Source organism: Mytilus trossulus, chromosome 4 (assembly GCF_036588685.1).
Source record: "Mytilus trossulus isolate FHL-02 chromosome 4, PNRI_Mtr1.1.1.hap1, whole genome shotgun sequence".
Classification (NCBI taxonomy): Eukaryota; Metazoa; Mollusca; class Bivalvia; order Mytilida; family Mytilidae; genus Mytilus; species Mytilus trossulus.
In genome coordinates, this window is record NC_086376.1 from 71,516,877 (window position 1) to 71,542,297 (window position 25,421).

General features: G+C 31.2%; 1 protein-coding gene across 1 annotated transcript; it reads left to right on the forward strand.

The window, feature by feature from the left end:
- The first annotated feature begins 7,414 nt into the window (after positions 1–7,414).
- Positions 7,415–19,143, forward strand: LOC134716787 (perivitellin-2 67 kDa subunit-like). Its single transcript, XM_063579796.1, has 3 exons — positions 7,415–7,639; positions 15,448–16,028; positions 18,978–19,143. Exons 1-3 carry the CDS (start codon positions 7,415–7,417, stop codon positions 19,141–19,143), a joined length of 972 nt encoding a protein of 323 aa, XP_063435866.1.
- The last annotated feature ends 6,278 nt before the right edge of the window (positions 19,144–25,421 follow it).

Here is a 25,421-nt window from a genome sequence, read left to right on the forward strand (position 1 = left end):
TAAATCAATGATAGAATCCCTTACTAACATTGTGTATAAATATCATATCCAAAAAATATTGTGTTCAATTTGAACAGCTCCTTTACAGATACAGCTAAAGATTTCAAATTCCTTTTCTGATTACAAAAAGTCTTGTTAATTATGGAACTGTGATTTTTTCCCGATTATAGCACAAAAATTGATAAAAATTGATGAAAATCGGAAAATCATCAAAATTGATTACTTTCAAAGGGTTGTAGCAAAAAAAAAAGGGTGAACCATCATATTTTTTCTTCTTAACCAATAATTTTTTTAATGTCATGTAAACCCAAAGGCAGGTTAAGAAAAAAAAGTTTAATTCTACACATTTTTGATTCCTCAGAGGAGTACATTCTTCACTAAATCAAAAGACATATTAACAAAAACAAGTGTACACAAAGTGAACGAATGAATTTGATTGACATGACGCAATGTAAATACAAAGGTAATAAAAAGTGCCTGAGATGTAACCTTTGACAAAATGTACTTAAATTCCGTCATTGTTATAATGTGCTATGGTAAATTCTTGTATTCTTGTCTTTCATATTTGCTTATGTGCTTTGTCTTTATGCTTATTGTGTTTCTAAGTTATATATTTGTTTGTTTTTAAAGTTATTAAGATTATAACACAATGTTGACTGTTATACCCCTTTTTTTGGCATTTGTACCTACTATGCATGTTTTTGTGATGTCTTCCCATTTATCTAGCCGTTTGAAATAAGGTATTCTCATTAAGCAAACTTTTTATTTCTGTTAACTGTTGAGTTGTTTCTTTAGTGATAAAAAAGTGTCTTTCTAAAATTTGACAGTAAATTTGTTCCTGTATGTTTTATATTATATCAAAAATATATATAAAAAGGCGAGAGTAAACTTGTTTCATTTCATTTTTAAATTAAATCAAGTATATTTTAAACTTTTATTCCCCTTTAAAAGTGTCCTGTACCAAGTCAGGAAGATGGTCATTGTTATAATATTGTTCGTTTCTCTTTGTGTTGCATTTTTACGTTGAGTCGTTTGTGTTTTCTCTTATTTTTGAGATATTGAGATAAGACGTGGCACGGTACTTGTCTATCCCAAATTCATGTATTTGGTTTATCATGTTACATTGGTTATTCTCGTGGTGTTTTGTCTGATGATTGGTCTGTTTCTGTGTGTGTTGCGTTTCGGTGTTGTGTCGTTGTTCTCCTCTTATATTTAATGTGTTTCGCTCGGTTTTGGTTTGTTACCCCGATTTTGTTTTTTGTCCATGGATTTATGAGTTTTGAACAGCGGTATACTACTGTTGCCTTTATTAAACAATAATTAAATGTTTTATCATTTATACAGAAGAAATCCACACATCAGCAATATTTTCATATTAGCATTTTATGAAAGTAAACATGACTGTCTTTATTACTTTTTTAAATGTAGGTTCAAGTTATAACATTACAACAAATGTGGTACCTGTTTAAAACTTTTAATTGTGGCGCTGATTCAAGGTGATTACCAAATCAAACATTGTTTTTGTTCAACATATTTGCTCATCAATGCAAAAATCGTTCACAACCAAAGATCATATACTTGAAATGTACATAAACGGACTTCCCTAGCACTGTAACCACCACAGATGATCTAGTTACCAGATTCCAAGAGACCACTACCATCCACCATCACATGCAGATATCAAAGTCAAGCTATTCCTGTCACACTTGTCAGAGAAAGCACGCTCCTGCCTAGACCCACTACCCACACTCTATGACAGAAGCTTCAGAATACATAGGCTGCCACAGAAATTCGACTCATCCAGTACGCCACAGGGGAAAAAGTCAGATTCGCAAGTTAAAGTACCGCAACACAGACAACAGACTAACCCAAATTAAGTATAGGCTACAACAAGGACAGATCAAAGTATATCACTACACTGATGCAGTATTCCACCTACTTAAACTAGGATATAGATCTAATGAACATTCATTTAGTGTATGCTATGGATATATCTGTGCTACTTTTTTTGACCATTTTGCTTGCATTACTATTTAAAAAAAAGAAGTATGATGTGTGATACTGAACATTTCTTTAGTGCAAATGTATGTTGTGTGAATCTACTGAACATTCATTGAGTCACGGTGTGCTATTGAAATTGCTGTACCAGTATTTTATAATCATTGGGCTAGGATTGATTTTGCTTTTGTTTATGTATATATATATATGTATATATGTTGTGTGAATTTGGTTTTGTTCAGTCTTTGTGTAGTAAAACGTATTCAACTTATATTTTGTCCCATTTGCATCATTTGGTCAGAAGAACAGAAAAAAAAATGAAGAGGATCTTATTACACAAACAAGCTCCATCTCATTGACAAATCTTTTCATGAATACAAGTGCAACTGGTATTATTTTATCCAATTCATTTTTAAATTAAAGGTTTAAAAATCTTTAAAATACTTTCAAATGATTTACATTACATTAACTAAATGTCAGTTGCACATTTTAACATGCTATGCTGAATAAAACTACAGAAACTTTAATCCGGGTATAATTTTCAGTCTTATTCTTCACATGTCATTTAACCCAAACTCTCATTGAAAAACCCATTGTTCTTGATTACCTCTTATCTCATCTATCAAACTTTTTTTTTAACCTTTACTACCTATAATTTAAAAAAGTTACATAAATGAGAATGAACCCAAAGGTTCCACAAATTGTTGTAAATGAAATGGAATTTGATGCGACTGTTATACAAATGAGAGGTTAAACTAGCTATAAAACCAGGTTAATAGTTTTAAATGTTTGTGTCATTTTTGTTTTTTTGTGGATAGTTGTCTCATTGGCAATCATACCACACTTTTCTATAATACACCATTTTCTACAATAAAAATGCATATACCAAGCTAGGAATATGACAGGTGTTATCCATTCGTTTGATGTGTTTATTTATCTGTTATTGTGTGATTTTACTTTTTAGTACAATTAATTGTATGTTTGTCTTCAGAAATGTTGAGAAAAAGTTGTTTTCAGTACTGTAAAGGAGTAAATTCACGATTTGATATTTTTGTAAACTTACCAAAATACTACAATTTTTACATAGAAATAGTTATGATATTACTATTAAAACAAAATAACGAAAAAGTATTGGTTCTTTATGTATGCATAATTTGTGTTGTACAGTCATATTTAGCACAATTTACCTTGGCTGCCACGCACGATTCGGAAAGTTTGTGTGTCCAAGATATTCAATATTATAATTGACAACTTTTTGTTATATAACATTTTGGATCACAGGTTGCGGACAAAGGTTTCCTGAAGCTTTTAGGTCCTAAAATGCACAAAATCATTGCATTTCGACAATATATATTAAATGTGATTTTTTTAGGGCTAAGAATTCATTTTTATGAAGATATTTATTTAACAAAGGTTAGACTTTTAAAATAGTTTCATTTAAGAACTAAATTATGGACATTTTGAGAAAATTTGATAAAGTTACAATTCAAAGCAATATTTTTGCCTAAATGGTATCTTGTCCTTTCAGTAATTTTAAATAATGAATACCATTGTTTAGTGATACTCAAAAAATTCCGTGATTTTACTGTACTGACAATTTCAGCCATTTTTAAGCAATGTTAAGTGTAGTCATATTCAAGACTTAATTGTAAGAGGGGTGAAAGATACCAGAGGCACAGTCATAGATGGAAAATAAATGGAAAACATAAAAAATGGCTAAAAAATGAAGAAGACAATCAGAAAAATAAAAGTATACAAGAAACAACATGGACAATTAAAGATAGGGCAACACGAACCCCACCGAAACTAGAGTGATCTCAGGTGCTCCGGAAAGAAATGTTCTCTGTTATGCTATCACAAATATGATAAGATGGTTTTAGATAATAAAAAATATGTATGTGCATTCTTAAATCCAGGACATTAAGTTTTTGTTTGTCATTGTCAATTTGTCATAAATGGTGTTACCCAAGGTTTTGACGTGTTTTTTTTTAAATAAAATTAGTTTCACCAGTTAAAGGTAGACTTTTATAGCTTACATAGCGCTATGACTTTTCCATTGTGTGGAAACATGAAAGGAGTAATGTCATGAAGACAGTCAAATTCACATACGCAAACATACCAATCTAACATACAGTTTTTAATGTTTGCCTGTCCACACTATACAATGAGCTCTGAATGGCTCTGACACAAATATAAAATAGGGAAAACTATTCAGCTGTAGTGTACATCGACCATCCATATTGATTGGAACTGGAAGCATCTTCATAAGATACATATTTGTAGTATGTGTTTTGGCATTGTCAAAACTATGTTGATTATTAGGATTACCATATTCCTGTGTTATCATGGCAACTCATCCTATAATTTGCGTAACTATACACTAAAACATTTTAATGTCAATCTTATTATTATCAGCTTATCCTGGTGATGCTCTGACACAAATATAAAATAGGGAAAACTATTCAGCTGTAGTGTACATCGACCATCCATATTGATTGGAACTGGAAGCATCTTCATAAGATACATATTTGTAGTATGTGTTTTGGCATTGTCAAAACTATGTTGATTATTAGGATTACCATATTCCTGTGTTATCATGGCAACTCATCCTATAATTTGCGTAACTATACACTAAAACATTTTAATGTCAATCTTATTATTATCAGCTTATCCTGGTGATGGTGTGATCTAGCATATAATTTCCCATTCAAATATCCAAAAAATATTACACAGTTTCTGTTGATACAAACACATAAGACTTTACATAGATCATGGTTATCATAAATGCATTGCATTAATAATTTATAAATTCTGTTTTATATTTTTGCAGTCTTTATCACTTAATTTATGCACATCACCTATTTAATATAAAAAAAAATTTCCACGGAACATAGTTGTGATTCTTTTATTCAATGATCTTTTGTCATCATTTACTTTGTAATACGGATAAACGCCCTTTTTATTTTCTAGTATTAACTCATTGTACAGTCATCATCATTCTATTCCTTTGCTGTTTTAAGTTGGTTCTTTGTTTAATTTTTGGACAAAGTGGCTAGTGAATTAGCCAATATCTCAACAAGTCAATAAATGTATTTCTAAATTAACTATTTCATCTGTAAAACTTTTATTTTTGTTTAAGAAGCGTTTCTATATTCATTTCCAATACCAAGCTTATCTCACAGTCGCTATATAAGCAGGCGTAAATTGATAAAGTTGCATCCCTTTCACTTAGTACACAAGCAAATACAGCGCATTGATAACAAACAAATACTTTTTTTTTTTTTTACATATTTTACTTATAATAAAATAATAAAATCTTTTACACATACATTGTTTGTAATTATGTAAATGTATCATTTCATATAGTTGCGTGTAGTTAAATATGTCTCTTTGAATGGTAGTGTAACTTTAATTTTTAATATGCTTCAAGAGAAGCGCAATTTATAAAACGAGTATCCAAATAAAACGAAAAGTAACGATACAAAGAAAAAATCAACAAAAAAACCGATTACAAATGATTAAAAGAGAAACACCTGTTGACTAAATACTGAGCATCACCAACCCAACCAACACATAGGATGATCTTAAGCGTTCAGGAAGGACCAGCAGATCACGCGTCGATAATTGCTCATCATGCGTATAGTTCTTCCAATGGCATATCCATTTTACGTATTCAGTAAAATCTGGGTTACCTTTATCTAGATGGTAAAGGGACATTCAAATTCATAAGTCAAGAATAAACTGAAAACACAATGGCACATAAAGAAAAAGATAAATCGACAAATAATAGTCTACAAAGCATAACATACAAGTAAAGAATGAGCAGAAAAAATCCTAATAAAATCTTAGGATGGTCTCCGGTGCTTAGGAGTGGTAAGCATATCCTGCTATTCATGTGACAACCGTCGAGTTGCTTAATTTGGTAAGTGACGTCGAGGAAAATAGGACGGGATTATAGTTAATATTATCAGTTTCATAGTGTGCTAGTGACCTGTTACGATATATATACGGGATCAGTGAGTTGATCGTATATATTAAGATAAAATTGAGAATGGAAATGAGAAATGTGTCAAGTCCCAGACCCGGAGGCGTAGCGGGTTATACATGTATAGGTGAAGAAGCTTTCACCTGTCAAGACAAGCGTTGCACACCGTTTGGTTTAATATAAAAAAAAAATGGGCTAACTAGTTTTGAATATAGGTATAATTCTGTTGCCACTTACATTTTACCAATGCCACAAAAAAAGTATTAATAAAAGATACAAAAATCCTAAACTCCAAATTTTAATAAAAGAAAGTCCATAAAAATATAAAAAACAAACAAACGTATGACCAGATCATACAACAGACAAATGCAAATATTTGAGATATTATTGTATCTGGGAGATTTTTCAATTTAAGGAAAACCCAAAGTGAAAATAGCTGTATATACAAATAGGATCAAATGAGTTCAAAAACAAGGCCAAACTGTTAAAAAATAGATCAATCTGCACTATTTGTGAAGTTGACAATTGATATTTATCTATTAGTCTTGATACTCTCCTATGACTATTTAAAATAAGAAATCGCTGAATTTTACAAAGTTTTTGAAGCAGCTGCAAGCTCTTAAATAAATATGTATATATATATAAAATTATGCTCCATATGCATGGACACGTTATAATGTATCACCAATTTGTGTGCATCTAAGAATAAACGGCATCTAATTACACTTTTGAGATGATCATCAAAGAGTTCCGTCGGTCAAATGACTTGATATGAACATAAACTAAAAAAATGACTACACATGTTCAAATTAAGTATAGTGACGATTCTTTAACGTTTTTTTGAATCTAATGTTATAGATAAAAAATGTAAATTATCATTTAACCTGTATGTCAATTGTTAAGGGGTAGAATTAGTAAACGAAAGGAATCTTTCTGTTGATTACCATGTGCCACTCTTCATGTAAACATTTCATTCTTCTTTTTTTTATAACTGGGAATGCTAAGACCATACGTTGCCCATTCCAGTTAACGGTTTATTTAAACTTTGCGTTAATACAGATTTAAATGATTTAAATTAGTGATTGCAAGACAATAATATTTCATAAATGTAATTTAGCCTATTTGACAACACCAAATCAAAACTGACTGTAATATAATATTCTGGAAAAAAATCTTATTTATTTTTTCGGTCAAAATCTTAGCTGTACTAACAGTAGTTATTTAAAGCGAAACAAAGAAAAAGAAAATAGTTATTGGCAATTGTTGTGATTACGTTGAGTCTGCGGTAATTTACTTCTGTAATTCACTCTTCTATTGATCATAAATCATTAGAATTGCGTGTATACATTGAAAACAAAAATTATAGCAATACTCAAATTTCATTCGTAAACAACAGCTGAAACTCGAAAAGACTTCACGTCGTAAACAAGGATGGAACACCTGCATGAAATTTTGGTTTTCTTCTGTTTACTTTTTCCCGTCGTCTTAAGATCAACACCATGCAAAAACGTTCCACCATTTCTTAATCGTTTACGTGATGGCGTAGACATAACAAAACTTGACCTACTACCGCTAGACGTGACAGGGAATGACGGATTTAGATATCCAGTCATTGATTTTACCTGCAACCATAAGAAGAGAAAGGAACTTAATGGGGTAAGTAGTTGTAGAAATAGAACAAATTAATCTAATTTGTGCGATATGTATCTTTGTTTTTGTATCACCCTTGTAAACAATTTTCAAAAACCGAATCGGAGTAAACGATTCAGATGAGATGTCCAGAAAATTTATTGTGTTTATAGTACATCTAAACGATAAAATAGAAACAGTATATAAAGGAAGTGGTACATTTTTAAAGACCGTGAAAACATATAGGTAATGTGTTGAGTCGTCAAAATATATGCTATATGCTAGTTCCAATGCACTGCTCATTGACATATTGCCCAAATCACATAGTCTTTTGCAGTGTAACCAACATATGCCAAATTGATTGTTAAAAAACAATCACATTTGGTTGAACAAGTGAAGTACTAAATGAAAAAAACAAAAAATAATGTTTGTTTAATGCAAATATATATTTACATTTGGTCATAGAATTAAAAAAAGTTCCCATACCCATATTCCGGTTATAAGTACTGATATTTAAGCGACATTTAATTTGGCATTAGGTGATAAATGTATTTCTTTGTTATTTTCAGCATTCCCTTATCAAATGGCAAAATCAAAAACTCGAACATATCAAACGAATAGAAAAAGCTATCTTATTCCTCACTTGGTACAGTCATTTTCTTATGTAAATTGGTGGATTACGCCTGGTTTAATAGCTAGCTAAACCTCTCACTTGCCATTGTGTTATTGTACTATGGTAAATTTGTGTATTCTGTCTTAATTTTTTTCTAATGTGCTTGGTCTATATTCCAAAGTGGGTTTATTTGCTACATATTTGTACGTTGTTTAGTGATTAAGATTATAACACAATGTTGACTGCTGTATTTTGACACTTTTACCATTTCTTTACTTTTTGTCATACAAGTGAAAAATTTAGCGACCTATAAAACTAGGTTCAAACCACCATTTTCTACATAAGCAAGTGCCTGAATCAAAATAATCCTTTCTTCTTATTTAAACACAAACAAATGCACAAAAAAGGCATATATACACAGCTTATTTTGAGTAGGAGCTACAAGCGCTTGAATATCGAATAAGTTTAGAAATATATATCCCATATGCAGGTGAAGTTACTGAATTGCAACTAAGTTAGAGGTAATTGATAATTTCAAAATTAAATCTTCTAGTTTGTCAACAAAACGTACAAAGTATGCAGATGTACATACACCAAGTTATAGGTTGTCAAATAGGAAATTAAATATATTCATATTATTGCATATTTCATCCTTCATTAACATTTTTTTGTCTCGCAAATTACGACAAAGCTTCCATAAAGACTCCATAAACCATATGACATCTATTTAACAATAACGTCTGATATAATATTTGTAAGCAATTGAAATATTTCTTTATGTACTAGTGAAATGTAGCCACCTCTACTCGATCTTGTTGATTTTAATTTATTTCGATCGATGTCCTTTTACAGTATTCGATGAGAGAATACTTCATCACAATATGAACAACAACGGTAAGAACGATGCTGCACCAAATGCACATTTAAACAAATTATATCCTTGTACCTTTGAAATCTACTTAAACTTCAAATGATATCTCGTTAGTGATGCACACATTTAAAATTTCGAAACTTAATACAAACTTTGAAGAGCTTATATAACTAAAAAAGGACCAAACAATATATAAAAAGAAATCATTAGCTACGATAGAATTGATAGCAGCAAAATTCCAAAAATATCGGGTGCTTTTCATGCCAGTACACAATTTCTGAATTATTCGCCTTGCTATTTTCTTTCAAAAAATTTGACATAAAGCAGTTGATTTTTACATAAATAATCGTGATCTCCTAAATTGATCGAACTTTTACAAATATCTCGTTATATGAAAACAGATTCAATTATATAAAATCCATTAGCCTGGTTTTTTTTTATGAAAAGAGGAATTATCATCCACCTTTAAATAGTAATATTTAAGTACGTCATCAAAAATAGGAATGGTCTTTCGATCGTGGCTTCATAGATCTATGTATAAAGATTATAATTAAAGTGTTATAAGCCAAACATTGCGTGGGATATATATATATTTTAAAGATAAACCTAAGTTTTAAGGGGCACTAGCTATCAAATACATAGTCACTGATTTGAATCAAATTTTAAAACTAAATTTAAAAACAAAGAAGGAAACAAATATTATCAGAAAAAATTCAGCAATTAGGGGGAAGCATCTTAACAGAGGTAATATTAAATGAAATTGACCACCATTAATCTGATCTTAGAATAATAAGGAAAGAAAAAATGAGGGGATACTATATCAGGTCAAAAATGCAATGGATTGATGAAGGGGAAAAGCCATTTTTTTGGGAATATGGAAACTAAACATTTTATAAATAAAACCATCCTTAAATTAGTTAACGAATAAGGGGAGACAATTTGTAAACAAGATAAAATATCAGAAGAGGCAAACAATTAGTATGAAAACTGTATACTAAAACAGAAAGCTTGAGTAAAGTAAATTTCAATAGTGAAGTACCCGTTTCTGATATAAAAAAAAAAATAAAATGATGCTTTAAAAGAATCTTTAGAGGGGGAGATAACTTATATTGAATTGACAACAGCTCTAAATAAAGGCAGCAGTAGTAAACCGCTGTTCAAAACTCATAAATCCATGGAGAAAAAACAAAATCGGGTTAACAAACTAAAACAGAGGGAAACGCATTAAATATAAGAAGAGAACAACGACACAACACTAAAATGTAACAAACACAGAAACGGAGCAAGCATCAGACAAAATCCCACGATCCTATGCGTAGAATGAAAAATGAGAAAAGTCCAGGGTCAGATGGCTTTACAAATGATTTTTTTAAATTCTTTTGGACAGATGTAGGAAAATTTGTTTTCAGATCTATAATTTATGGTTACAAAAGGGGGGAATTATCAATAACTTAAAAACAGAGTATTATTACTTGTTTACCAAAAGGTGATTATCCTAGACAGTTAATGAAAAATTGGCGACCAATAAGTCTTTTGAATACAACATATAAACTAGCATCAAGTTGTATAGAAGAGCGTATCAAATCTGATCTACCCATTATTATTAGCAATGATCAGACAGGTTTTATTCGTGGAAGATATATTTGAGAAAACACTCGTCTCATATATGATATTTTATTCTATACAGAGATAAATGATTTGCCGGGCCTCCTCCTTCTCATAGATTTTGAAAAAGCTTTTGATTTGGTATCATGGAAATTCATAAATGACGTATTAGACTTTTTCAATTTTGGACCCTCTATAAAACTTTGGATAAAGACCTTTTACACAACTATAAGCTTATCAGTATCCCAAAACTGTTTTTTTTTATCAGATTTCTTTCAGATTCAAAGAGGTTGTAGACAAGGGGATTCTTTATCACCTTATTTTTTTTTATGTGCTGAACTTCTAGGAATTTTAATCAGAAAGAACAAAGAAATTAAAGGAATTAGAATTGATGACACAGAATATATTATCTCCCAATACGCAGATGATACATCAATAATACTTGACGGTACACCTAAATCTCTAGATGCATCTCTTCGCTTACTTAAAAAATATGCTGAAATGTCTGGTTTCCATATGAACTTGGACAAAACAAAGGTGATGTGGATAGGCAAAAAAATATATAGACACAATGTGTGCAAAATGGGGATTGGAATGGGGTTCCAGTAGGTTTACATTACTAGGAATAAACTTTTCTGTTAATTTGCATGAAGTGGAATTGTTGAATTATGGTCCAGGAATTAAAGAAATTGAAAATATAATAAAAATTTGGTCTAAACAAACATTAACACCAGTTGGAAAAATAATAATCATTAAGACACTAATTATTTCAAAATTGAACCATCTGTTTTTAACATTACAAGCACCATGCAAATATACTTTAAAACAACTAACTGACAAAATTTATTCATTTATTTGGGAAATCACACCTGACAAGATAAAAAGAGAAATATTATGTTCTGAACACAAGTTAGGAGGGCTGAAAATGATAGATATTGACAAATACATAAAAGGATTGAAACTAACTTGGATAAGACGGTTGTTGAAAAACAACCCAAAACTAAATAATGCAATTAGAAAGTACTGAAAAAAATTAGTATTGAAACCCTAGTTTATTGAGGCCAAACAAAAAGATGTAAAAACCCTTTTGGGGAAGAAGTTTTTAAAGTTTGGACAGATTTACAAAATAAATTCATACCAAAAAATGAAGAGGAGTTTTTATCAGATTCGCTTTGGAATAATGATAACATAAAAATAGGAACAACATCTATTTTCTATAAAGACTGGAAAGATAAAGGGATACTTTTGATAAATTATTTATTAAACGACGAGGGAAAACTTATGACTTTTCAACAATTCCAAAACATTTATAAAATAAAGTCAAACTTTCTTACTTATAATGGGGTCATTTCATCAATAAAATCATATAAAAGGCTTAAAAAAACTATATATCCATAAACAATTGTTATAAAACACTAGGACCAACTATGCCGAATAATTTATGAATACTTTTTGTATCAAGAAAAGGCTCGAAAGATATGTATATTGTTTTATTTGAAAAAAGCAGTACTAAACTTAGATGTGAAGAAAAAATAGTCCTCAACACTCAACAAAAATATTGATTGGAAATATGTGCATTATTGAAAACAACACGTTATTAATTTCTTGCGTCCGAAGCACTTTTCTGGATTTACCTTCATCAGGAACGCTCAAAGCCAAACATTTCAAATCCAAAGATGTATAAGTACCGAAACCGTTGAAGAGCTGTATGTCAAAAATACCTAAAATAAATAGCCAAATTCATCTAAAGCCAACTTTGCCTGATGTGCATAATATGTTGTTTAACTTCACAAAAAGCTCAAAACTCCACTGGTTCCAATATAGAATAATACACAAAATTTTGGGCACAAATAAATTTTTATTTAAGATAAAAATAAAACAAAGCGATGAATGTACTTTCTGCAATGAAGTTACTGAAGATATTGAACACATATTTTGGACATGCCATAAAATAGATGATCTGTGAATAAACTCATCACCCGGACTAAATTTTGTAAATACCACAAGACTCATCAAGCTCGAATCCAAAAAAGTTAATATGCCCTTAAAAAAAAGGTACGAAGTTTTTAAAGCTTGGACAGATTTACAAAATAAATTCATACCAAAAAATGAAGAGGAGTTTTTATCAGATTCGCTTTGGAATAATGAAAACATAAAAATAGGAACAACATCTATTTTCTATAAAGACCGGAAAGATAAAGGGATACTTTTGATAAATTATTTATTAAACGATGAGGGAAAACTAATGACTTTTCAACAATTCCAAAACATTTATAAAATCCAGTCAAACTTTCTTACTTATAATGGGGTCATTTCATCAATAAAATAATATAAAAGGCTTAAAAAAACTATATATCCATAAACAATTGTTATAAAACACTAGGACCAACTATGCCGAATAATTTATGAATATTTTTTGTATCAAGAAAAGGCTCGAAAGATATGTATATTGTTTTATTTGAAAAAAGCAGTACTAAACTTAGATGTGAAGAAAAATAGTCCTTAACACTCAACAAAAATTTTGATTGGAAATCTGTGCATAATATGTCGTTTAACTTCACAAAAAGCTCAGAACTCCACTGGTTCCAATATAGAATAATACACAAAATTTTGGGCACAAATAAATTTTTATTTAAGATAAAAATAAAATAAAGCGATGAATGTACTTTCTGCAATGAAATTACTGAAGATATTGAACACATATTTTGAACATGCCATAAAATAGATGATCTGTGAATAAACTCATCACCCGGACTAAATTTTGTAAATACCACAAGACTCATCAAGCTCGAATCCAAAAAAGTTAAAATGCCATAAAAAAAGGTACGAAGTCGAAGAGCATTGAGAACCAAAATTCCTAAAAGTTTTGCCAAATACAGCAAAGGTAATCTATGCCTGATAAGACTCATTGACCGGAATTATATCCAAACAGAAATAATTATTCCATTTAACATGAAGTTACGATTATGTGACAATGACCTAGGGATTACGTGTTCCTAGCTAGTTCTGATATCAATGTCACCCTTAAAGCTATACATATATACTAGGTATATGTTAAATACGTCTGAGTCAGTGACAACTCTACAACAGATGTATCCATCGGATCGCCATCAATGATGGTGATACATGGCTGTGTACATAATGTATATAGACCTAGGTATATGTTATATATACTAGGTATATGTTAGTCATACCTTTTTGATTTTAATTTTCAGATGATCACATTAGTCCATAGACTTTATATATCAATTTCTTTTAAAGTTTTGACAATGAACTGTTTCAACAGTATCTAAACATATCCCTTTCCAAAGGCAGTAAATGCTTCTTCCAAATTTCTAAGATTAAAAACAAACAAAACATCACTGAATAAAGCTTACAAAAGTCTACAAAAAGACCGTTATATAGAGTTGTTTTGCCTCTGTGTTATTTATATGGTGTTAGGCACATGTTAAAATTTGAATGACAACAGACAACACTTTTAACATGTAAACTAATCAGTTTTTTTTGTTTTTTTTACAAATGCATTGACATGGAAAGTCAGTTTTTAATTAACCACATAATTGTAATTTTATTTTGTCATAACCTTATAACTTCATCTATCTTAAAAGTGTTACTTAATTTCTATGATTTGTGTCGTATACATGTACATGTACTCTATAAACTCCACACGGTTGATCCTGAAAAATAAAACGATTACAAAAAATAAAAATGGTATATTACTGAGGGGGCAAGGCCAAATAAAAATGTGCAAATTGTAATACAACAGCCTTCAAACTTTCAAGGACTATCATCACTTTCCACTTAAAGTTTTTTGTTATATACTTCATATAATGACACATTTTGTCGAATAAATATTTTGACTGCATTAATCAATGGGTGGAATTTAACTTACAATGTGTTGAATTGTCGGAAGACAGAAATTATATTGTTTATTTGGTCATAAGTTGTCCCTCAGTTGTTTTTTACTTTCGTTTGATGTTAACATGTATGAAAAAAAATAACAAAATAAACACTGAATTTAGTCAAAAAATTAAAATTAAAACAATGTCAAAAATTTATACAAATCATAAAAAGTGTAAAATAAACAATTTACATGACATTGGCTCGATAATATGTAGCTTTGTTTTGTGTGTAAATTAGTCTATTTAATTAACTATTGAGATGACATCAAAGACAACCGACGTTCACATTACAAGATGTAAACATAAATACAAATATAAATAGATATATGGAACTCGTGCAAATTTATATGTCTATTTCTGTTTGATTTCAATTTCAGGGTTAGGAAAATAAGTTAATTTTCGATTTAACCTGTATATGAACATATAATATTGCCATTATTTTCTTTTAATAGCCTAACACGCATCAATCATGCATAAGCCAACCGACTCAAGCTAAGGGGTTTAATTTAAGTTCACATGCATACGGATTCAATGAAGTTGAATTTTTCATCGATGTTTATAAGCTTATTTTTACAAAATTGAACCATACTGGCTGCTAAAGCGAATTATTACTTCACTATTTCACTTTTATTAATGATTGAACAAAACTAAATCATAATTTAAATCTTTTATGTATCTCTCAGTCAGTGCTCTTTAAATAAAAGAAGAATATTGCACTTGCAGTGCATTTGAAAAATTAAAAAAAATGTTTTTGAACAGATTCTTAACCAATGTGATTTACTTTTGAATAAAAAAAATATTTTTGAACAGATTCTTAACTTATGTGATTTACTTTTGTTTTCAGAAAACATACAATATACCTGATCAGATTTGGAACATAGTGAATATTCCAAATGGCCTACTAGATACATACGTTGAGATACACAAAAACAGTCATAGCTTTATAAAGTCAATGTCAGCGAGAGTCGATGTTGGACTGTTTAAAGGCCTGTTTTCTTCAAGTGTGACATATACAAAAATGAAACGTTACTTTCAAAAGGCTTCAAAGTATGTTGAAGATTTGACTGCCCAGACAGCTGGATATAAAATCAACATGATACCGGAATGGGGACTTGAATTTGGTCGAGTTGCTAAAATGTATATTGATAGATTACTACCAGAAACATTAAATGAAAAATCAATTAAAAAATATATGAAATTCATAGATACATTTGGAACACATTATTTCAATCATGGAAGATTTGGGGGTATACTAAGATTGCTTCTAGCAACCGATGCTAGCTACTTTGAGAAAAAGACAGAAAAGAGGATAACAATGGAAGCCAAAACTTTATTTAAGAAAATACTTAAAATCGGAGGGAAATCTACAATTAGTACACAGAAAATCGATACCAAGTTTGCAAACTCTACAAGAAATCACGTGAGGCAAGTATTGGTTTCTCGAAAGAGCAGTAGCTAGCCTTTAATCCACAAAAAATATTTTTTTATACAAGTAAAAATGATGATTAACATAGAAATCAAACCGACCTAGCAAAATTCAATTACACGTGTTCTCTATCCATTTACAATTAAATGTTCATTTCGCGTAATATGACGGAGGCTAAGATTGAAATTTATATAAAATGCCGATATAATTAGCGAGTCCATGTAATGTTAAATGTTTTATGTTAGACCTGATGTAGCCTAGATATAACGTTTTTGTATCTTATAAATCAAATATGAGAATTTGAGTTAAATCCGTGAACTTGACAGGTTATTAGTAATCCTCTATATGATTAATAGTTATCATGATAGTTTTCATATAATGCTCTTATTTCGATTTTCTTTCTAGTAGCTTATACAAAGTTTTGTGAAATAGTTTGGAATGTTGTTATTCTAATAAATTCCTAACGTTTTGATCCCATTTTTTTCTTAAGTGTGTGTATAGGAACAAGCAATTTCCCCGTTGAATGCACGAGGTTTAACTTTTCAATTGAATATCGAAAACATTATTGCATTAGTCGAAGCGATTTAGAAGTATAACTCTTTGGAAAAAAAAATAATAAAAAAATACCGAGCTCATATCAAACATCTTAATGGCCGAACACGATATTCCTGACTTGATACCGATTTTTGCCACAGAAATTTCAAAATTGCGATTTAAAACTAAAGAAAAACCCAAATTTATGAATATAATAAATTTAACGGTACATTATGTACCAATTTTACTGCACCAGATGTGCATTTCGACAATACATGTCACTTCAGTGATGCTCGTGGCAAAAATATTTGAAATCCAAAGCTTATATAAAAGATGAAGAATGGCCTAAATGTGTAGATGATGCTTTAATAATTGGTGTCCATGTCAACTCCTTGTTAAATTTTATAACTAAGTTTGAATACTTATATTAAAGTTATGAGAACTTATTCGAGATTACGATATTTCACACGTCAAAATCTTAACTTTAAAACTTTTTCACAGTACTCTTTTTACTTGAAAATCAAAATTTGGACTTTAATAAAGCTGATTTTTTTTCATTTTAAATCCGAGTTGCAAGTTGCAGTTAAAATTTTTGAGTTAAAGACGTTTCAGATTTGAAATTTATAATTTTCGACTATAAAAAAAGTTCAATATCAATATTAATTTTACTGTGCCCCGATAAGCTTCCATAGTCTAGTTCTTCCATCTCCCTATTAATATACTTACTTCACCGACAAAAGGAATATACATTTCCCAACTTATTCGGTCTTCAAGAGCATGTAGCAACTACTCAGACTTTGGAAAACGTCACCAGTGTCTGAGCAGAAAGTTGATGAACAAGGGGACATTTCGTTCCTTTTCTTAAAAAGATCATCAGTAGTACATAAACCTTGTTGATAAATATTCCGTATCAACTTAACATATAATGCATGATGGTCTTGAGGTATAGCTTCTGGGTACTGCCGTTGTTTATCGTCTTCATAACGTGTTATTTTATTCTTATATTTGCCTTCATGAATATTAATTTTACTGTTAAGTCTGTCTTTGGTGGTATGCATTTGACATGGTTCTGTACGTATACATCCCGTCATTGTTCTATGATAATTTTTGTATTATTATCTTTTAGTTTTGATGGTGTGCTTTGTCTTCATGCCTTTTTTTTGTGTTTCTTTGTTACATATAACGTGGATTTGTACTTATACATACCATCACTGTGTTTTATTCCAAGTCAAAATTTATAAAAGTATTATGTCTGATTGTTTTTTTCGCACATCGTTGTAAATATAATTGAAATTTTTGCGACTTTCGTACAAGTGAGAGGTTTAGCTAGCTATAAAACCAACATTTTATACAGAGTGAGATGTCTATAACATTTTATACAGAGTAAGATGCCTATATCATGTCGTGACAGTTGTTATAGATTCGTTTGATGTATTTGAAGTGTTTGAGCTTTTTATTATGCCATTTATTTAGGAACTCTCCTTTTTGAATTTACCTCGGAGGTCAGTATTTTTGTGATTTTACTTATTCGGATTTGAAATTAAATACAACAAAAACAGTTTTTAGTAATAAGAAATATAAATAAAAGATTTTTTATGATTGCCAATAAGACAACTCTTTACAAGAAACAAAATGTCACAGATTGTAAACAACAATAGGTCACCGTATGGGTTTCAACAATGAGCAAGGCACATACCGCATAGTCAGCTATAAAAATCCTGAAATGACAAATAAATCATGGAACAAAGAAAGGATCAAAAAACTAATTTTAAACACAGCAACAATTGACAACCACTGAATTACAGGCTCCTGTACATACATACAGAATGTGGCGGAGCTGAACATGTAAGCGGGACCCCCCAACCCAACAAAAAAAGAAACCTAGTCCGATGATGTAACAGGCCAAAATAAGGACGAACAATAAAAATCAGTTAAAAACGGCTTAACTCATCAGATAGATACAAATAGAAATATATCTAACAAAAACACAGAGTGGACTTTGGCCGGGTACTTGTACTTCCCAACATCAGACGGACACTATAAAGTACAGGTCTGATTGTACTCGCAGATTTTGACAGCTAGACCAAAGCCATTAACAACTTTCAAAATCACGCATCTAAGACTGAATTATCAATCAGTACAAAGTATGCACGAAACGTCGTCCCAGTTTGCAGATTCAAATAAATGAGATGTTCCATATCAAAAAGATCTATATTTTAAATTCAAGTTCGACAATAATGCATGTGTCTTGATGTTTAAAATAGTTCTATATTATGTTCTACAAATTGACATTAAACATATTATTTTATTAGTATATTCAACGATTATATATAGATGAATAAGTTTAAAAGGATTTCTTTTGAAACATGAAGTTATCTGAAGACTTAAAAAGTACACAATTGGTAATTTTTCAGATACTATGGAGGAAAGACAAATCTTCTGGCGGCTGGGGGAATTTCAACTTGGATACCCACAGTTCTGGATAACCCTTGGTTGTATGGAGGAGGTATGAGAGAAATATCGGAATTAATCGAGAATAACAACAAAAGACAGTCGATGAAAACAGCTGTTCAGGTGTGATAACTTAAAAATAAGATCATTCTTTATTAGCATAAGAAATTTTTGTAAAAGTATTGTCATAATGTATATGTAAAGAACCGTTTGCTGATAGTTTGAGATATGTTGATATTTTCGGTTTCAATCTGATCGTTTACATCGATAATAATTAATAAACACAAAAGGGTGAAGGTAGTTGAAAGACCAGTTGTTATAGCGTCTATTTATAAATTCAGGTTCCAGTTCATCGAATGTGCTTACAGCAACAATACCCCGTTGGCTTTCTATAAACCACAGCTACAGCGTACAGTGTATCGTTTGTTGTTATATTTATGAATATGGAACTAATTGAGTTGTTAAATGTAATTTTACATAAGGATGAGTTGGACAGTATGTTGTATGAAAATACCAAGTAGAAAATTCATGTTATAACATACGGTTTGAAAGTGAAATCTGTGAGCAAAAAAAGCTATGTTAGAGTTTTGTCTTATTTAAACTAAGGAATTTAGTAAAGAAATTCAGACGACCATGGCAAGGGAGAAACACAACTACAACATTTAATGTTTAATTCGTAATCATAATCCATGTTCTCTTTCTCAAATAGGCGTAATCTTTAGTTTTTGACAACCCCGGTTGTCCAATTTGTTACATGTGAAAGCAAAACTAAATTAAGAATTCATAGTGGCATCGGGTCCTTTAGAATAGATAATTAAAGAAAAATCCAATTTTTAATCCGTATTTTCAAATCAAAAAATTGTTTCTAGATATATGTCAATTTTTATGAGTTCTGGCTATTAATTTGATTGATTTTTTTTATCCAAAATAAACAAGGGAAAACAAGCTCTATATGTTATGTTATTTAATTTTTGGGCGCAAGACATTTTAGCGAAAATATTTTAACTACAAGGGGACATTTTAGCGCAAGCATTAGAGCCCATTTTAACGCAGGATTAATCCGGTCAGTGACGTTCACCTGTATTTGTCGATAGCCTATTTAAGCGAAAACGTACCTTTATCATAATTCGAAACATTGGGTTAAGTGCAGAATACAAAGAGTGTGAATCAGACGAAGGCAAATGCCTGAAAATTTATTTGGCATAGCATAGGTGATCAAGATTCAACTTATTATCTCGAAGAAGAGTTCATGTCCGTTGCGCCATCAGATTAGTCATTTAAGAGATGTGTCAATTTGCAGATCATCTGACCGAATACTTTATGTAACTAATGATTCAGTTTCCACATAAGCTTTGAGCAGTAATTCCATGTTATTCTCAAAGCGAACAAATAATGATCCAGAGTAGTTCTATACCCATTAAAATGAGCATTTTTTTTTAGCTGTTACGTTTTTCTTTATTTTTTGGCACTAAAAAGGGTTGTACCCTGGCGCGAAAATGTCCGATTTTTATTCGCTAAAATGTCCTATCAATGCGCTGAAATGTCTTCCGCGTTTTTTTTTAAAGTGTTTAATACTGAAACTTATAAGGACGATAATCTATTTATTATTATATTTTAACGGCCGTTTGTTTGCGATGTTTAAATACGCTGACTCTGTTGTAACTACTCAATCGTTCTTATATTTGAAATATTAACAAATTTATATCGTTCAGTGCTGTTTATTTGGAATTTTTATTGACGAAATTGTGCTGTGCTAGTTCATATCGCACATTATTAGTTTTATTTAAAGCATATTTTTGAACTTTCTGTTGTGATCTTTATTCTCATAAACCAAATACACAGTTACAGAGAATTGTAATTAGCCATATAACCACTGTCATGTTTAACAAATTTTTAGAATGATACAAGCATCTTAACTGAAGTTCGGATTGACTTTTTTATTGTATAAATTTCAAGATTGTTATAGGTTAATCTAAGTAGACTAGTATATGATGTACAGTAGTTGTCGTTTGTTTATGTAATTTATACGTGTTTCTCGTTTTATGTTTTTTATATATAGATTCTTTAGTGTTCTATGTTGTGTCATGTGAACTATTGTTTTTCTGTTTGTCTTTTTCATTTTTAGCCATGGCGTTGTCAGTTTGTTTTAGATTTATGAGTTTGACTGTCTCTTTTGGTATCTTTCGTCCCTCTTTTAGACCGTTGGTTTTCCCGTTTGAATGTTTTTTTAATTTTGGGGCCCTCTATAGCTTCTTGTTCGGTGTGAGCCAAGGCTCCGTGTTGATGACCGGACATTGACCTATAATGGTTTACTTTTATAAATTGCAATTTGAATGGAGAGTTTTCTCATTGGCACTCATACTACATCTTCCTATATCTATGATATATGATTCATTTAACATCACAATCATACCGATGAAAGATATCTGTTATCCGAAATATTAATGAATAATTACATTTATAGTTTCCTTTTTTTTGTTATTGGTGTTGTTGTGTACACTTTTAAGGCGGTTATATAATTCATTTATGGTGTACATGTATCGTTACTCGTAATAATCTAGCGCCCTCGTGGGAAAAATGGTTGACTATTATTCAGACGTTTTATATCTATAGAGTCCAGTCGATTTAAAAAACAATAATTGTTCAGATTGTGGTAAAAGCATAAAACTTTGCACAGTGTTAGTTGAGGTCATAAATAACATTGAGTTATGGACACAATTCAGAAAATCAAAATGGCGGATCTGGGCGGCCATTTTGAAATCAAGTAAAAAAAAAATTAAAAAAAATTGTGATAATATATTACTTTACCAACTTTGATTACCTTTCGTATTTCTTATGACAAAGATAATTAACTGAGGACTATTGAAGTATAGTGGCCATCTTGAATATTGGCCATTTTGAAAACGAAAATGTCCAATATATCATTATTAAGCATAGAAGTCTCACATAATGATGAAGGACCTATAATGGGAGAATCACAAGGAGCCTATAGGTGTAATACCACCATTGATTTTCAATTGTTAAATTTGCACTTTTCCAAAAATTCTGTAGAATTTATCTTTGTTTCAAATAAAGAAATACTTGGCATGAGTAAAGGTTTACCCTGTCCAGTACTATAGAAAAAAAAATAACATAACATTTCATTGCATATAAGAATATAACAATTACTGGAAGTTAACCAATCAAGTTTCTCTCCTTATTTTATCTGTGTACAAGGTTTAGTCACCATGTAACCTCAACTGTCAAATTCCAAGGAATATTTTTTTTGGACCAATTTTAATATACGACCGGATGTGACGTACCATGATTTGGTGGTTTTACACCTAAAATTCAGTGGATGTCGTTTGTTTATGTGTAACATATTTGTTTTCCACTCATGTTTTTTTAAACAAATAAGGCCGGGATTTTTTTTTCTGTCTTTGTGATGAGTTATCTGACTATCATCATGAAGTATCGATAATTATGATCGACAATAGAGTATGTGACTGTCACTTGAACTAATAACCATTGTTCGTTTAGCCAGACTCAGTGCTAGAGATTAATATTCCAGGAGCTGATATCATGCTAAATGTTTGTTAAATCTGAACTACAAGGCAATTAAACAGAATTCGAGACAAAGAAAGAAAGTCAAGGAAGTGTCATCCATGGAATGGGGCTTGACAAAGTGATAGAAAACAGTGACGACTCACAGTCTGGAACCGTGAGATATTTGAAATCGATGATTTCGGTAAATTGTGCAGTACACGTTCTTAGTAAATATGAGTTGTCATGGAAGGAATGGTTAAAACAACACTTCTGAAAATGGAATACTAGCTGCAATAAATGATATGCAAGCTCATATGAAAGGTTTTGTCTTTCTCCGGATTCTCAACGAATGGGTTGAAGAAGTTCTGAAACAGGCCATGTCTTATAGTCGTGATAGTGAAGGCCCCTTCAAAGTCAACGTAACAGTTTGAAGAGTTAGGCTTGCTTCTATCAAAAGGTTTACAGGAACATTCAATGTACTCTTTCAAAATGAATCGGTTCCACAATCTGTGAGACATCTTACTCTCTATCTGAGAACTGATAAGTTGCAGTTGTATCCTTTCGACAATGAGTAGAACATATGAACTAGTATGGCTGTGAAATGGTAAGTGTTGTCTTTCACTCAACGATATTACTTGACTGTGTCTCGATGTTTGGTAAACCTGTATCATTCTTACTAAGAAAACTTATGTCTTTTGAACTGATTCGTGTTAACAGCTTTTATTGAGTGTCCCTGTACAGGTATTCTTAGTATCAAGCATATGTATTTTGCCTGCTATGGCCATGGTGATGCCTTAATGTTTAGCCTTTTATCACGATGTCTGTTAAAGAGCTTTACGAATACCTTCGTTGAAAATCAAGAGAACTAATTTACCTTGCTTGAATGTTTGCAAATATCCTATGGCTGCTATATGTTCATTCCAGTTTTGTTAGATGCGTTGTATCAGTTCTTCCTTTTATGATGACTCCAAGTTGTTCAAGGCGTTTACTATACAGTTTTGCGTAATCTGCAAGGTTGGATATTGGTACAATACCTCTTGGAAAGCACAACTCCAAGTATAAAAGATTCCTTGCTCTCTGTCTATGTCTGTTATTGTGCCTATTTGCTATGTTGTCAAGTTCATCAATTATCAAGCAGGATATTAGTGATTTGAAATTTCCAGCAATGACTTTGGCTAAGGGAATATGTCTAGTAGTACAGGTGCACAGTCATGCCATGATTTGAAAATTTCGATGTATCATCAAGTACTTCAGATACATCACCACAGATAAAAATACATTCAATGCAGTCATTGTTTTTGTTGAATCAGTAGCACTTTACAGTGTCTGTTTTCTTTCAATCATCTTCGCTAGCCAAGGGTTACGATCCACTCCCGCTCTCTTCACCCTTGGCGGATTGAGATAAAATTTCGGAGACACAAGGTAAGGATTTTTATTGGTTGCAGTCAAAACTCGCTGCATCCAATCAAAATGCGCCTGTAACATGATCACGTGTAAATGTAGAAAGTGTTTGTAAACAATTGCCACGTGTTTTTTGTGCAACAAGCCTTTACATCCCTAAACATACGACTATATTTAGTGAAAAATTGAATGTTGTTAATCAACAAATGGAAGTTCCTGTGTATGTTTCATGCACAAATGCATGAATGTTGACGTATGCTTTCATTTCCGGCTTTACCAAGTGTATAGCATCTAGACGCTACCGTGTTTTTACCTCCAAGCTGAAGAGTTCAAGTGCTACCATTGGTCAAGGTTAATGTATTCGGAATTGGCGTGGTTTTTATCTTCCGATAGATGGCGCATCATTGTTATCACAAATGTTGGCTCAATCCGCCAAGGGTGAAGAGAGCGGGAGTGGATCGTAACCCTTGGCTAGCGAAGATGTCTTTCAATTGACAACTTATCTTTAACATCAGAAGTATGTTTCCCGTTTTACTGATGATTTTTTTTGAGATCTGAAAATTTGTTTGACAGTATTTTTGCCATTTTGTCTTGTGATTTTGGAGTGCTTCTGCAGTTCCTTAGCCCTCATTCAACTGTTTCAAATTGAACAATTCAAAACCCAACATCTTCGTATGCTTGCATCAAAAGAGTGGTTCACTGATTGTCAGCTCAAACGTCTATGTCTGTTCCGTTTGTATCTGCTGAATTTTGTCAAAATTATGCACAAATTGACTGGACTAATATATTGGGTTTGTCATCATTCGATCGATTTCAGATGAAGCGCTTCCTCTTTAAATTTAGTTAAGTGAACACATTTTCACCCCCCAACAAAATCTCTTAACCATAATTAGCTTTTTTCGATGACTGTGAAAATATTATTCAATTTTTATTTTCAGATTTATACTGACAAAGCATATTTACATGAACTGTTGAAAGATATTCAGGACCGGTTTACCAGCAACAATAAGGAAAACTACAAGAAACTGCATTCTGAGTTTCAATTTGAAAACAAGTTAAGACTATTACTACATAAATCCATACCTACACATATCGAAATTGAGGAAATAAGTAGAATGATGTCACCCACACCGGACTGGTTTAAACAAATAAAATTATGTTCGAAATACTATTATTCATATGGTACTAAATCGTGCCAAGATATAAATGAGTACTCCTGTTCGAATGTTTATAACATGACCGTATCAATACAATACAGCATAGGACAAAAACAATCATACATTGTGTGTCCCAAGACAATGGGATTGATTTCTTTCGAAAACGAAAAATGGTTCGAAGACGTCGCAATTTGTTCCAGATGGCGGAGTAGTGAGACAAATAATGTAAGAAAATGTGCCATTGAGACACAGGGAAAATTTTGTGCGAAGCTTAATTCTTTCACTTCATACTATCAAAATAACACGGACAGCGACTGTAGAATA